The sequence below is a fragment of the Nomascus leucogenys genome, chromosome 4, assembly GCF_006542625.1.
Source record: "Nomascus leucogenys isolate Asia chromosome 4, Asia_NLE_v1, whole genome shotgun sequence".
In the NCBI taxonomy this organism is placed as follows: Eukaryota; Metazoa; Chordata; class Mammalia; order Primates; family Hylobatidae; genus Nomascus; species Nomascus leucogenys.
The window spans coordinates 22,975,445-22,990,961 of record NC_044384.1 but is presented as its reverse complement, the minus strand read 5'-3'; the positions used below and the strand labels follow the sequence as shown (position 1 = coordinate 22,990,961).

General features: G+C 35.9%; 1 protein-coding gene across 5 annotated transcripts in view; it reads left to right on the top strand.

Moving 5' to 3' along the window:
- WDR7 (WD repeat domain 7) overlaps positions 1–15,517 on the top strand; it is a 372,747-nt gene that overhangs the window by 71,225 nt on the left and 286,005 nt on the right. For all 5 annotated transcript variants that reach the window (XM_003264268.4, XM_003264267.4, XM_030810359.1 and 2 more), the window contains one exon: positions 5,887–6,101. In XM_003264268.4, coding sequence (XP_003264316.2) covers positions 5,887–6,101 — 215 coding nt within the window. The remainder of the gene's footprint in view (positions 1–5,886; positions 6,102–15,517) is intronic.

Below are 15,517 nucleotides of genomic sequence, written 5' to 3'. Positions count from 1 at the left end.
TCTTTGTAGATTCTGGATATTAGCCCTTTGTCAGATGAGTAGATTGCAAAAATTTTCTCCCATTCTGTAGGTTGCCTGTTTACTCTGATGGTAGTTTCTTTTGCTGTGCAGAAGCTCTTTGGTTTAATTAGATCCCATTTGTCAATTTTGGCTTTTGTTGCTATTGCTTTTGGTGTTTTAGACATGAAGTCCTTGCCCATATCTATGTCCTGAATGGTATTGCCTAGGTTTTCTTGTAGGGTTTTTATGGTTTTAGGTCTAACATTTAAGTCTTTAGTCCATCTCGAATTAATTTTTGTATAAGGTATAAGGTATAAGGAAGGGATCCAGTTTCAGCTTTCTACATATGGCTAGCCAGTTTTCCCAGCACCATTTGTTAAATAGGGAATCCTTTCTCCATTTCTTGTTTTTGTCAGGTTTGTCAAAGATCAAATAGTTGTAGATGTGTGGTATTATTTCTGAGGGCTCTGTTCTGTTCCATTGGTCTATATCTCTGTTTTGGTACCACTACCATGCTGTTTTGGTTACTGTAGCCTTGTAGTATAGTTTGAAGTCAGGTAGCATGATGCCTCCAGCTTTGTTCTTCTGGAGGATTGACTTGGCAATGCAGTCTCTTTTTTGGTTCCATATGAACTTTAAAGTAGTTTTTTCCAATTCTGTGAAGAAAGTCATTGGTAGCTTGATGGAGATGGCATTGAATCTATAAATTACCTTGGGCAGTATGGCCATTTTCACGATATTGATTCTTCCTATCCATGAGCATGGAATGTTCTTCCATTTGTTTGTATCCTCTTTTATTTCATTGAGCAGTGGTTTGTAGTTCTCCTTGAAGAGGTCCTTCACATCCCTTGTAAGTTGGATTCCTAGGTATTTTATTCTCTTTGAAGCAATTGTGAATGGGAGTTCACTCATGATTTGGCTCTCTGTTTGTCTGTTATTGGTGTATAAGAATGATTGTGACTTTTGCACATTGATTTTGTATCCTGAGACTTCGCTGAAGTTGCTTATCAGCTTAAGGAGATTTTGGACTGAGACGATGAGGTTTTCTAGATATACAATCATGTCATCTGCAAACAGGGACAATTTGACTTCCTCTTTTCCTAATTGAATACCCTTTATTTCTTTCTCCTGCCTGATGGGACACAGTTAAATTACTGAGAAACAGTTTGATCCTTTTGGGTCTTGCCTTGTTAGGTAGGGCTGGAGCGGGGTTAAATATGGAGCTAATTATTATTCTCTGCAAATGGAAGACCTTCCTGAGAACTGTACCCAGTGGCTCATGAATTGTGAGGTTTCCAGTCTGGCTGGTCAGAGTAGGCACTATTCACAATCCTGTCTGAGTCCTGGGTACTGTGCCCTCTAATCTTTTGAAGTGGTTCTTTCCTTGGCCTTGGGTAGTTTCTTCATAGTCACACAGTAATCAGTACTCTGCCAAATATGTAAGGAAGGCCTTCTGCAGGTTTCTGTGGAGCTTTCTTCACCCTGGTATTCTGTTCTGCAAACTCTAGCTGCCTGTACTCTCAGCTATCTGTCTTCAACTTAAGGAATCTGTTAGGCTATTCAGACAATGGATGTTAGTCAATGTTCAGACAATGGACATTAGTCAATTAAAGATTGTCTGAAAAAGCATTGTTTCAAGTCTGGTATCTATTTTTTTCCCAATTATTTTACATAAAAGGGTTAATTCAGTTCCTATTACTCCATGTTGGCTGGACACAGAAGTCTTTTCTGCTAATTTGAATTTTCAAAATCTTTAAATATTCAGCCAGAGTTCACCCTTTCCCTGATATTTTTTGAAACAGGTTTAGTTGGGAATGGATTTTTTTTTCTATCTTTTGAACCTTTGTATTAGTCCATTCTCATGCTGCTATGAATAAATACCTGAGAGTGGCTAATTTATAAAAGAAAAGAGGTTTAACTGACTCAGAGTTCCACATGGTTGGGGAGGCCTCAGGAAACTTACAATCATGGTGGAGGGCACCTCTTCACAGGGCAGCAGAAGGGAGAAAGAGTGCCGAGCGAAGGGGGAAGCCTTATAAAATCATCAGATCTTGTGAGAACTCACTGACTATCAGGAGAACAGCACAGAGGAAACTGTCTCCATGATTCAATTATCTCCACCTCATCCTGCCCTTGACACATGGGGATAATTACAATTCAAGGTGAGATTTGGGTGGGAACACAGGGTGAAACCATGCCTCTTTATTATTCTTTTTGGCTTGTGTTGTTGATTATCTTCTTGTGTGCAAATGTTTTGACCCTCACTCATGGAGTATACATTTCCCTCCCACCCCAGGAAGTTAATTACCATTGATATGTTACAATCATTTAATCTTCAGACTTTATTCCAACTTTTCCAGTTGTTCTACTACAGTGTTACTGCAAAAAGGTCCAGATTAGAATTGTGCATGGTTAGTTGTATCCCCCTTTCAATTTAAAATAGTTCCTTAGTTCTTCCTTCACCTTAAAGACTGAAAGTTTTGAATATTTCTGGCCAGTCGTTTTATAAAATGTTTCCCAGTTTCCATTTATCTGATGTTTTTTCATGGTTATTTTCAGAATATGTGTCTTTGGCAAGAAAATCACTGACGTTTTTCTCATTACATCTTATCAGTTGGCATATGATTTTGTTTCATCACTAGTGTTTACTTAGGTCACTTAAGGTGTTTTTTTGGCTTCTTCACTGGAAAGTTATGTTTTTTCTTTTTGTAATTAGTAAGCATTTTGTGAAGAGATACTTTGAAACCATGTAAATAGCTTTTTTTAATCAAACATTTAAGTTACTCATTTATTTTCAATTGGATCTCTATTTTATACAACAGATTACATTCCTAAACTCTTATGTGATGTCTTGGATTTGGTCAGTGGGAGTCCCTTCACACTGGATATTTTTTTTCTTTCAGCATCGTTTTGCTTTACAGCTCAAGTAGATGATGCTGCCTCCTCGTGTGGATGTGCTTTTTATCCATCCTGGCTGATACCCTGTGACTGATGTCTTTTCTTCCCAGCATGGACATCCTTTCTCCCCTTTTGGGATCCAGCACCCTGTGCAAAGCTGCCTACCTGCATAGATGCCCTCTTCTCTCTTTGGGCCCCATCCCATTCCCCCTCACCATATGGATGCCCTTCACATACCTCTTAGACTTCAACCTTCTGTGCCAGGTTGCTTTCATGTGTTGATTTCTTAGACACACCTTTGGGATCTGTACTGGACTGCCTCACTGTGTGAACTCCCTCCTCTCTCCACTCAGGTTCCAACAGTGTCTCTTGATGCACATGCTTCTGGGTCTGAACCCTGTGCCAAGCTGCTGCCACCACCTCCCTCTTGTTTAGCTTCCCTCTGCACCCTCTCAGCCTCTGACATATTGCTCTGGGCTGCTGCAGGCCCGCTTTTCACCACCATGCCCCTTATCTGACATGGACTCCTACCTTTGCTCAGGTGTATTTACACTAACTTTGGGCTGGGTTGTTCAGAAGAGAAGAGGAAGTATAAACTTTTGACACCAGAGATCAAATTAGTTACTTGGAGCTTTTGCAGGTAGTATATTCTCACTTATTTGTTGATTAGTGATTTTATTTTAGATATCAATAAGGGAAAGTCGCTTAAGCCTTTCCATTATAACTACAAACCACATTTAATAGAGAATTAAGAGCTAGAGCAGTAAATTCTAAATTTATTCCTGTGAAACTTTAAGATATCTGAAAGAATATCATATTATTTTCAAAATTGAATTAACTTTAATTTACTTAAAATAATCTTTTCCCACAATATTTGAAAACATAATATGATATACGTTTGTAAAAAATTGATATGTTACAAATCTTCATGTACAAGAATATGAAGTTCTATACTAATGCAACCATGTAAATATACCCTGTAAACCATGTAGTGTACATCTATTGAGAGTATTTTTCTGTGACTGTAATATCCCTTCTCCCACTTTATACTATGAATACTCTTCTCTAACTTGTTATTTTCATTTAACAATATGTTGTGGCTTTTATTCTATGTTAATATATATAGCTGAGCTTCCTTTTAAACATTGTTTTTGTAACTTCACAGTACTCCTTTTATTATTTTTTATTATGATACATTATTATTTATTATGATACATCGTAATTTATTGACACAGTCTACTAATGATAGATATTTAGTTTTCTGAAAAATTTTTGTATTATGATTAAGACAATTATAACCCAACCACACACATATATGTTTGGATATGGTATCATTATTTAGCATAATCTTAGAATAAGAATTCCTGTGTTAAAGGAAATGTGAGTTTTAAATTTAATAGAATTTGTTAAAAAAATTACTAATTTTTATTTGTACTAAAAGTATATTACCAGTTTTCTTACATACTTGAGAATGCTGAATATCTTTACGGTAAGAGATAAATAGTATTTCATTATTGCTTCAATTTGATTTATTTGATTATTAGTGAGGTTGACATCTTTTTGTATGATTACTACCTATTTGAATTTCTTTTCTTGATTGTTCATATTCTTTAAACATTATTTTGTTGGCTTATTTTTTTCACATAGATTTGTTAGAACTCTGTGTTTTGAGGCTGCTAATTCTATCTCCATTTGATCAACAAATAGTTACTCTGTGCCTCCAATGTGCTGGGCACTGTTCAATGTACCAGGGATACAACAGTGAACAAAACATCGGAAACTCTCTAGCTCTTGTGTAGTTTACATTCTGGGTGGAAAGAGGCAGGTCAAAAATAACAAAAACTTTAAACATATAGTATGTTCTCTGGTGTTCGTGTTATGGAGAAAATAAAGCAGAAAAGGGAGAATTTGATAAGATGGCCAGAGAATAACTCATTGAAAATGTAACATTAAGAGCTTGAAGTGGGTGGGTGAAGGAGGTGGTGAAGCTCGCATTGGAGGAAGTTTTTGCTCTGACTTAGACAAGAAATGCATAGATGGAGATAAACAGAAAGGATAGCCAAATAAAGAAGCTTTAAAGTAGTTGTAGGCCGGGCGTGGTGGCTCACACCTGTAATCCCAGCACTTTGGGATGCTGAGGTGGGCGGATCACGAGGTCAGGAGATTGAGACCATCCTGGCTAACACGATGAAGCCCCGTCTGTGCTAAAAATACAAAAAATTAGCCAGGCGTGATGGCGGGCGCCTGTAGTCCCAGCTACTCGGGAGGCTGGGGCAGGAGAATGGTGTGAACCCAGGAGGCAGAGCTTGCAGTGAGCCAAGATCGTGCCATTGCACTCCAGCTTGGGCGACAGAGTGAGACTCTGTCTCAAAAAAAAATAAATAAATAAAAAATAAATAAATAAATAAGTAAAGTAGTTGTAAGTAGAAGTAGTGGTAATTTCCACAAACATACGAAGAAACATTTGGCTGGGTGGTGAGAGTAAGAGTCAAGAATTTGCAGACAAAACGGAGAAATTATAATATTTTTTCTGTTTTGTGGAAGTTTCTTACAGAAGCTTCAGCAATTATTGAAGGAGGAAAAAAACAAATTTTAGTAAGACTTTTTTGTTTAAGATTGATATACAACTTAGAGGAAGGTCAAATCGTAGATTTTAATGTTTGTAATGGTGTGATGGGACAGGAGTAGTCAAGAAAACCATCTGGGAGGTAGAAGGAGTGGAAAAGCCTGGAGAAGCTTGTCGGAATCTTAGCTCTGAACTTGACTTTATTGGGAAGTTGCATCAGGGACTTTGTGGGAGAGGAATTCATTGAGGTGGTAGGTACTACATGGAAGATTGTTAGAGGAAGGAAGTACAAAAAAAAATTTCCAGGAGGCATTGATAAAACATGTTTCTACTTAAAAATTTTTCATACCATTTTTTCTTTACTTAAACTTTTCAAAATGTTGTAGTATAATGAAATATTTGTGAATATATTTTTCTCGCAGGTGCATTGGATCGTTGTGTGATGGGGATAACAGCAGTAGAGATTCTAAACGCTTGTGATGAAGCTGTTCCTGCTGCTGTTGATTCACTTAGTCATCCAGCAGTCAACCTAAAACAAGCTATGACGAGACGTAGTCTTGCTGCTCTTAAAAATATGGCCCATCATAAGCTACAAACCCTTGCAACTAACCTCTTGGCTTCTGAGGCATCTGACAAGGTAAGTTTTATATGTGGGCTCATGAAGTGTGTAGACCCCATTTAACTTCATTTAGTAACATGGCTTTGGCATATCTTAGAAAATAATTTTTGAGAAATGACACTTGAAAAATAAGCTTTTGATTTTCATTTAGGTTTTTCCAACATGGTTTGAGTTTTTCAAGTACTTGGCATTTTGAAAAAGTAAATTATTCTTACCATTTAAATATTTTAAAGTTCTTCCGACTAAATTAAGTGACTTTAGTTTCTGAAATTAGGGCAAACAAGTGTATATAATCTGTCTTACTTTTTGATAGTCTTTCTGTTGAAAGATTGAGCATTAGCTAATGTCCTAAGGAGGGAAAAAAGTAATTTAGATACAATTAAGATGTCTGTAATTGTGATGTATCGTTTGTTTTAAAATTAGGTTCTGATTTTAGTAAGGTTAAGCCATTTTAAAGATTTAAGAAAATGTTTCAGAATATGTATGATGGTGTTGCAGAAGTACTGAAATTTTTCTGAGACCCAAGCTCAAACACACTTTCCTTACTGACACTTAATAATCAAAGTATGAGTTAACTTCTTCAGTTAACAGAAGATTATCCTATTAAAAAAACCAATCCCAATTCATGAATTGGTTACTTATCTTTAGTTTTGTAGAGGCTAGCCACTGTTTGGTCTGTGGTATTTGTGTAGTGTGGTATAATTAGAACTAGTTTGTCTCTAGTAATGGATAAATGAAACCTAGAGACAATCTCAGTATTTCATCTGAATCACTACTTAAAATTCTAGTTCCATCTAAATATTCATTAGAGTTATTAATGAATAGGCACAAATACTTTTAATTTTAGTCTCTCCTTGATTTTCATTTTTTTAAATGGTTAGATATGTGAATAAATAGTGAAGGTGTTGAAAGGCTCATCTGCAGACTTGAAAATTAACCATGAGTTCGTGTGTGCTGATGACACATGAAATACTGTAGGCAGTTCCACTGACCCACATCCTCCAGTAATTCGCAGTAATGTCACCCTTTGATCATTCTTTCTTCCCTCAAGATATAAATGTTTTATCAGCTATGTTGTATTGTATATTTCAACAATTGGAACTGTGAAATCCTTCTACATTTTTCCTCCGTGCTTTCAGTAGCACACCCTAAAGTTTGTGAAGAAATCACAGCTTAAATGCATTGGCCATACCTACAATTACTTCCAAGGAATCATGTGGCTGTCTCTAGGAATTCAGTGTTCATAGCACATTTTCTGACATGATATGTAATTTGATTTTGAGCAAATTTATAAAACAATATGTTTAAGAGCATGCATGCATGTGGTGTAACTCCCAGATATATTGTTTTTCTTGATGGTATCCCCTAGAAGTAAAAATTTGGAAAAATAATTATATAACTTGAAAATTAAAGAAAAATAAGTGGTACAGTAACAGTTATGAATGGCTTTTGTAAGTGGTCATGGTCCATTATGTGATTTTTACAATCTTGTTTGTCCCTCTTTTAATAGCGTATTTTATAGTGCAATTAGTGATAAAAGCACCAGATATCAGAGACACTACACTTACATATTGTAAAATATATTGCTTGTGAACCTCCTTAGTCTTGTAGCAGTGGTAATTGTTGCCTGGCCTACAAGGAAAACAATTATAGAAGGGAGGAAAAAGGCTTAGGAAGCTGAGGCTGCAGGAGGATAATCACTTTATGAAAAATGTATGTTGGCTGGACCATTAGGGATTTCTCTAACTATTTTCTCATGTTGAGTTTGAGGCTCCTTCTGTTGGGAATATTTAAAGAGCTGTCCTCTGGATAGCTTTCTAACCTCAGGAGAAATAAACCCACCCAAAGTTAAAAAACAAACAACTAAGAGCTTCTCAATGGTATAGGACTTACTCTAGGATATTGGATCTAATTTTTTACATGAGTCTTTCAATGGAAAGTGAAGCCTGTATTGGGATACTCTATAGAAAGTGCTGCTTTTTGTCTTGGTAGCATAGTCTTAGCAATCAGGGCTATATGGAAGTAAACAGATATTTTATTTTGCTAATTATGTTAATTATATTGGACATTCAAAACTTTACAAAGATGGAGAATTTACTAGCATGTGATTTTTTTTTTCACACTAGAAGATCAAGAGGGTATTAAGTAAAATTATACTTTATTGCTGTGCAATGAGTCTTTTGCAAGATTGTGTGTATTTGAAACCCTTTGCATTTCTCTTATGACTTGTATTTTTTTCTTTATATTATGATAACTTATATATTTATCTAATTCTCCCTACTGAAATTCAGTCTTTTTGAGAGCAGGGATTTTTGACTTATTTATCTCTGTGCTTTTCCATGACATCTAGCAGCAGCTGCTGTGCAATAACTATGTGTTGAATTGGATGATGTGGAACAGAAAGTGCAGAGAGCCTTTTCTTTCACTTTTTTGCCCTTGTCTTTGCCATTCCCTCATAACTGATTATCTTAAGACCCCTGCATTGCAGCCTCAAGGCTGTCTGCGTTCATGAACCTTTAGATGTGGAGCATTCATTAGTCACTTGCATTCTTCCTTTGCAAAACGAAGTTTTGCTCAGTTTTGCATTCTTCCTTTGGTTTTGGTGAGTGAAGTTGTGTAGATATAACTCATTCTCCTTCCTTGCCTTCTCTGTATTATCAGTGTTCTAACCCATCCTGGACTTATCTTAAAATCATCTCCTTTATTCCTGTTCCTTTTGACTGTAGACCATGATAGCTCATTTGTGACAGACTGACATTTTGGGATGGGTAATTCTTTGTTGTTGGAGGACTATAGTCTATATAGTAGGATGTTGAGCATCATTTCTCTCTTCTACCTACATCACATCGTGCTGGTAGTAGCCTCCTCTTTCCAGTTGTGACAATCAGATGTCTTTAGATGTTGTCAAATTTCCCTTAAGAGGCAACAATTGCCCCTGGTTTAAAACCACTGCTTTTGAGAAAAAAAAGCTTGAAATAGCAGGAATCCTGCATCCTCTATCCTATCTCTCTTTTCCCTTCCCTACCCTTGCTTTTTTAATCTCACTCTTCCTCAGGACAGTGAAGCCATTACCAACCCTTAGCCCCTCCACACATTTTGGCAGAGTTAGTTCTTACATTCTTTTTATGCTCACATTTTTTTTGTTCATACATTACCCAAAACATTTTTCCCTTTGTATGGGGTATTTTTTGTTCTTTATATTTGTCTTCCCTACTAGATTTTAAACTTCTTCAGGACAGCAATTCAGTTTTTCATCTTTTTATTTCCAATACTCAATGTAGTATAACTATATTGCATTGTAGTATAACTACACATAGAGTATGGTATGTACTAGTGAAAAATGGTAATTGCTCAAGAAATTTAGTAGGAAGTTAGTTTGAGGTGTCTATTAGAATTGTGTTGTAGAAGAACTTGAATGCAAAGCTGAGGATGTAATTTAATGGGTGCTGACATGATGCTGAATACTTTTAAAAGGATATTTTTGATTGCTTAAGAAATATTTTGTCATATCTAACATTTTAATGTAAGACACTTACAAATATTGATTTGGGAAATGAATTGTGAGGTTACTGGAATGATAAAGTGAGAGGTCATGGGGACTGGAAATAGGATTAGGCCCTGGAAATGTGGAAGAGGGGATGGTTAGGAAGCTGTTGCATAAGCTGAATAAATAGGACTTCACTCTGGTCTTGAAGAGTTTGATGTTCAAGATTATTTCAGAAACCAAAACCTGGCTGAAGGGAGAATGGCAGTGCTATTAACAGGAATGTACAGGCCATGGAATAGGCTTTGAGGATGATTGTAATCGGAGACGTGCATCTTGTCGGTAGTGTTAGGAGTTGGGGGTTTGTGCAAGTCAGCAAAATACCTTTGAGAAATAAGTGACATGATGGTGAGATAAAATAGAGACGGTATTATTTTTTTCCTAAATAGATGCTGGAGTGTAGAGCCTGACTTAGACTGCAGTTCACATTTTTGGGTGCCTGCTATCATTTGATTTTTTTCAGATATGCTCTTTTCATGAATTGTCACTGCAAATAGGTGAGGTGGTTCTTATTGTCCCCAATTAGCATCTGATGCACCTAAAGACAGTTGGATGGAACAAGGATTGACAAACTCTTTCTATAAAGGGCTAGATAGTAAATACTTTAGGCTTTGTGTGCTGTCTCTGTCACAGTGACTTAACTTTGCTTTATAGTGTGAAAGCAGGCATAGACAATATGTGAACAAATGAGCATGGCTGCTTTCCAATAAAACTATTTACAGAAGCAGGTGGTGAGTTGGATTTGGCCCATGGGTCATGGTTTGCCAACCCCTACATCAGAAGATAGCATTGTTAATATCAAGATTGTAAGTATAGTTCTCTGGTGGAATGATTTTTGCTTTATTTTTATAAAAGCAGTTCAAAAGAGTGGTTAAGAGCCTGGGTTCTGGTGACAGACATGTCTGTATTCAAATTATGTTTCTGTAACTTGCTGGCCGTGGGTGACCTTGGGCAGGTAACTTCCATTGGCCTCCTGTCATCTTTAAAACAAAATTCAAACTTTTTACAGTTGCCTCTGAAACTCTATGTGATCAGACATATGCTTCCCTCATTTAATTTTATTCTTCAATCCTTGATTATTCCAGTTCTAGCCAACTGACTCTTTTTAAAAATATGACTATTTGTTGAATGGATTAATGAATGAGAAAAATGAATGAATTATACGTAGTACATTTTGACTACTGGTAATGATTGCAAAATCTTGGTATAGAATTACAGGGTAGAAATTGAGAGTTGTTTGTAAAGTTATCCTTTAAGAAATTCTTTTTAAGCCACATCTTCATATGATATTATTGAGGGACAGCATATGGAAATGGAAGAAATTTGAAGACAGATGCCTGTTTAGATATCAGGAAGATGAAGATGAGCCAGTGAGAAGCACAGAAAGAGAAATCATACAAGCAGATTCTGGATCACACATACAGTTGAAAACAAAAGTAAAAGGTCTACAGTTTTTCAGAGAAATGAAATAACATTAAGAATTGGGGTGTGTAGGTTAAGTAATTAGGAAAGCCATTGGTGATTATTAAGAGAGCTGTTTTGGTAGAGTTGGTTTGGTCAGAAATCAGGGTACAGTGAGCTGAGTATAAGAAGTGGAGGTAAAGAGTGTGGAAGAAATTAGCTTTTGATGGAAAAAGAGGAGGGTAGTAGCTTCAGTGGCTAGGGATTTAAGATCTGGGTTTATACTCTGTTTAGGAGATCAGTGAGCATTTGTGTTGGTGGGAGGATAATGGGTGGGACAATGCAGGAGGACATGGTGTTAAGAACAGAGCTGGAGAGTTTACCCTTACTGGAAATTGTTTCCTTGCGATTGGTAATGATTGAAGAGAGGAAGATGATTTCCAGTCTCAGTAAACTATCGCAAGGACAAAAAACCAAACACCGCACGCTCTCACTCATAGGTGTGAATTGAACAATGAGAACACATGGACACAGGAAGGGGAACATCACACTCCAGGACTGTTGTGGGGTGGGGGGAGGGGGGAGGGATAGCATTAGGAGATACACCTAATGCTAAATGACAAGTTAATGGGTGCAGCACACCAACATGGCACATGGATACATATGTAACAAACCTGCACATTGTGCACATGTACCCCAAAACTTAAAGTACAATAAAAAAAAATTAATGAAGAGAGGAAGGTGAATGTACCAAGTCATTTTCAGTGGAAGAGAGTGAAAGTAGGCTGTGATTTCTGTTAAAAGGAAGAAAGAGATGCTTATAATTCTTTGGAGGTAGAGCCATCTTTTTTTCTCTTTTTTTTTTTTTTAAATCCCAACACCACCCAGCATAAGCAGTTGAGTGGATTAGGAGTTAGAAGATTTGTAAAATATAGATAACCAGTCATTTATAGATTGCACATGATGATATTTGGTGAATGCATACATGCGTATATTTAGAAGATGGTCTGAGCATATCAGATGATGTTTCTGACATGTTTTTCTCATAAAGCATTTGCCACATATATGCTTCTTTGTAAAGAGATCTTGGGCTAAAGGGATTTTATTAGTGAAGCTAGAAAACCATTACTGCCATGAAATTAATTTCTTCATCTTACTGTGTGTAATTTTCTGTTCTGCAGCTTTACATCTTGAGCATTGTTGTGCCAATCAGAATCACCTTATTTATAGGGGAAAATGATGAGGTTGAGGAAGTGGAAAAATGACCAGGATGATTTATCTTTTACCTTACATTTCTCTCATGTTGTCTAATTAGTCAAAAGCCTGAAAAAAATGAATGGGCTATATTTGCAAAGGTCAGTAGCTTTGTATTCTGTGTAACGAGGCAAGATAATTTTTTTAGAAGTCAAATATAACCTACTAAGAACATAGTCTGTGTTCTTTGCTTGCAAAATTCACTCTAAAAAAATTTATACTGATTGAATTGACTTTATGATTCACTGTGAAAAGGGCACTGTAAGATACAGACAAGGACAAGCCAAATGACGTTGTGTACAGGATACCAGGCCTTGTTTAGTGAACTGTTTTTGTCCTTAGAAGAATTCTTATGATATGTATGACCTTTGAAGAATCAATTAAATTTGTTTAACATTCTGTCCCAAAACTTTAATGAATATTTTAATAGAAAATATGAGTATGTTGATAATATATTAATTATTATATATTCATAAGTATGTAAGTTTTGTTTGTCCTCAGTGGTTGTTAGGACAAAATTTTAAATTATGCCAATTGTTGTCTAGTCCCTAATAAATAAAGGAGCCTTAGCTAAGCTGTCCAGTCTTAAGAAAACAAAGGAGTAAATGCCTGTGACTATAAGAGGGGAAATACATTTTCTCAGTCAAATAAAGGAAACGTTTGTCCTCTTCCATTCTGGAGAGATACTAGAAGTAATATTATTCCAGTAATAAAATAATCATTATCTTCTAACATGCTTATTATTAGCTTTGGTGATTATATGATATAGAGATATTTAAAACTTGGCCAGGCACAGTGGCTCATGCCTGTCATCCTAGCACACTGGGAGGCCAAGGTAGGCGGATTGTTTGAACTCAGGAGTTGGAGACCAGCCTGGGCAATGGTGAAACCCTGCCTCTACAAAAATTAGCCAGGCTTAGTGGCACACACCTGTGGTCCCAGCTGCTCTGGGGGCTGGGGTGGGAGGATTGCTTGAGCCCAGGAGGTTGAGGCTGCATTGAGCTGAGATCATGCCACAGCACTATAGCCTGGGTGACAGAGCGAGACCCTGTCTCAAACAAAAACAAACAAAAAAATTATTGTCAGTCTCTCACATAATAACAGAGATGATACTCCGAAAGAATAACGTTTGGGTATCATAATAGTTACACTCATAATTTTGATTGCTTTCTGAATCCTGGCACTTATAAGCTAAGAATAGCAATCAGGGAATTTCTCCTCCATGATTTGGCATATTAAAATATGGACTTTGTGGATTCTCTGAAATGTCCAGATCGTTTAGATAGCATAAAATCCTTTTTTTTTTTTTTTTTTTTTTGCAAAATGTGTTTTTTAACTTTTTGAATAGTTAAATTATGATTCCTATCTTTTAATTAAGATGTATTGAATGTTAACTCTTTTTTGGTAACTCAGTGCAAACATTGGTTATAATAATGCGTTCTAGATTTATCTGTTGATAAAATATTATCCACATTTACTTCCTTTCCAAGTTTCCTAGACTGCTGGATTTTTTTTTTCTAAATTGCTTCTTTATAAACCTTTTATCTCTTTGCCCTTCTCTTGACTATTATGGCCACTGCTAATCCCTGCTACTCTGTCTCTGTTTTTCTCTGAAAACTGATATAGTAGTGTTTAGATCTACCATCTTAACATTTGAGTTCCGTTTCACTGTTTTTATGTTTATTTTTATTTTTTCTTGGCCTCTTTCAGATTCAGCAAATATATTTAAATTTTACTTTCCCCTTCTTATACTTGTTAGCTATAGATTATGTTAGTATTCTTTTAGTTTTTGCCCTAGAGATTGTAAGTACATCTTTGACTTACTACAGTCTAAAACAAATTATTCCTATTAGAATTTCTCTGCTGGTGCTAGAGCCTTAGAACACTACAACTCCATTTGCCCCCCCTTCTTTTTACATTTTAGTTGCCATGCATTGTAACTTTACATATACTTTAAATTCCACTAGACATTATTATTGTTTTGTTCAGTCAATATTATTTAATATTCTTATATTTAAACTCTGTTCTTTTTGTACTTTACATTTTCATGTTTTCATCTAAGATCATTTTCTTCCTCTAAAGAACTACTCATTTCTTTTAGTACAAGTTTACTGGCATTGAATTTTCTCAGTTTTTGATTGTCTGAAAATGTTCTCTGTTTTTGAAGGATATGTTTGCTGATTATAGATTTTTAGGTTGGTGGTCTTTTGCACTGTAAAGATTTCATTATCTTCTCATTTCCATCTTTTTTTTGGGGGGGAGGGGGAAATAAGCTATCATTCTTATTGTTATTCCTTTGGATCCCCCCATTGCTTTTAAGGTTTTCTATTTTTCCCTTGTTTTTTAGCAGTTTAAATATGACATACCTAGATGTGATTGTTTTTTCTTGTATTTATACTGCTTGGAGTTGCCAGAGCTTTTTGAATCTGTAGGTTTGTGTCTTTCACTAGTGCAGGAAAGTTCTTGAGGCCATTATCTTTTCAGATGCTACTTTCTTACCTCTCTTTCAGAAACTCCAATTACATGTAAATTAGAATGCCTCCTTTGCCAGTTTTTAAAAAATTTTTTTTTGTAGGTCTCATGTTCTTCTCTGTATTTTGTAATCTTTTTCTCCCTCTGTGTTTCAATGTATATATTTTCTGTGTTCCATAGGACTGTTTTCTGCTCTGTCTTTCCACAAACTCCTTTACTGAGTTACTACTTTTAATTATTATTACTGTATTTCTAGGCTACCTACTTGATCCTTTTTTAAAAATAGATTTCAGTTATCTGCTGAAATTCTTTATCTTTTTATCTTTTCCATCATTTTCTATATTTTCTTGAACATATTAATCCTAATTATCTTAAAATCTTTATCTGCCAACTCTAATATCTGTATCACTGGTGACTCTCTTTTAATTGCCTGTAATTTCAGTTATATGTTGTAATCTCTTGGCATGTGTAGTAATTTTTTGTTAAATACCAGACATTGTAGATAAAAGAAGTAGCTTGTTCAAATGATATCCTCTTCTAGAGGGGGCTCACCCTTTCTCTGCTGTTCAGATGGAATAAAGGCTGACCAACTTAATATAATCCGGGACTAACCTGAGTCAAGGCTAGGTTGCAGTGTTTTAAATCTCTGCCTATCTGTGATTTTGCTTCTACTTCTCTAGTCCTTCCAGGGCTTCCAACAGAGAGCCCAGAGTATTTAACAGGGTTCTTTTGCTTGTTGAGTTCTGAATCCTATTTCTTATCT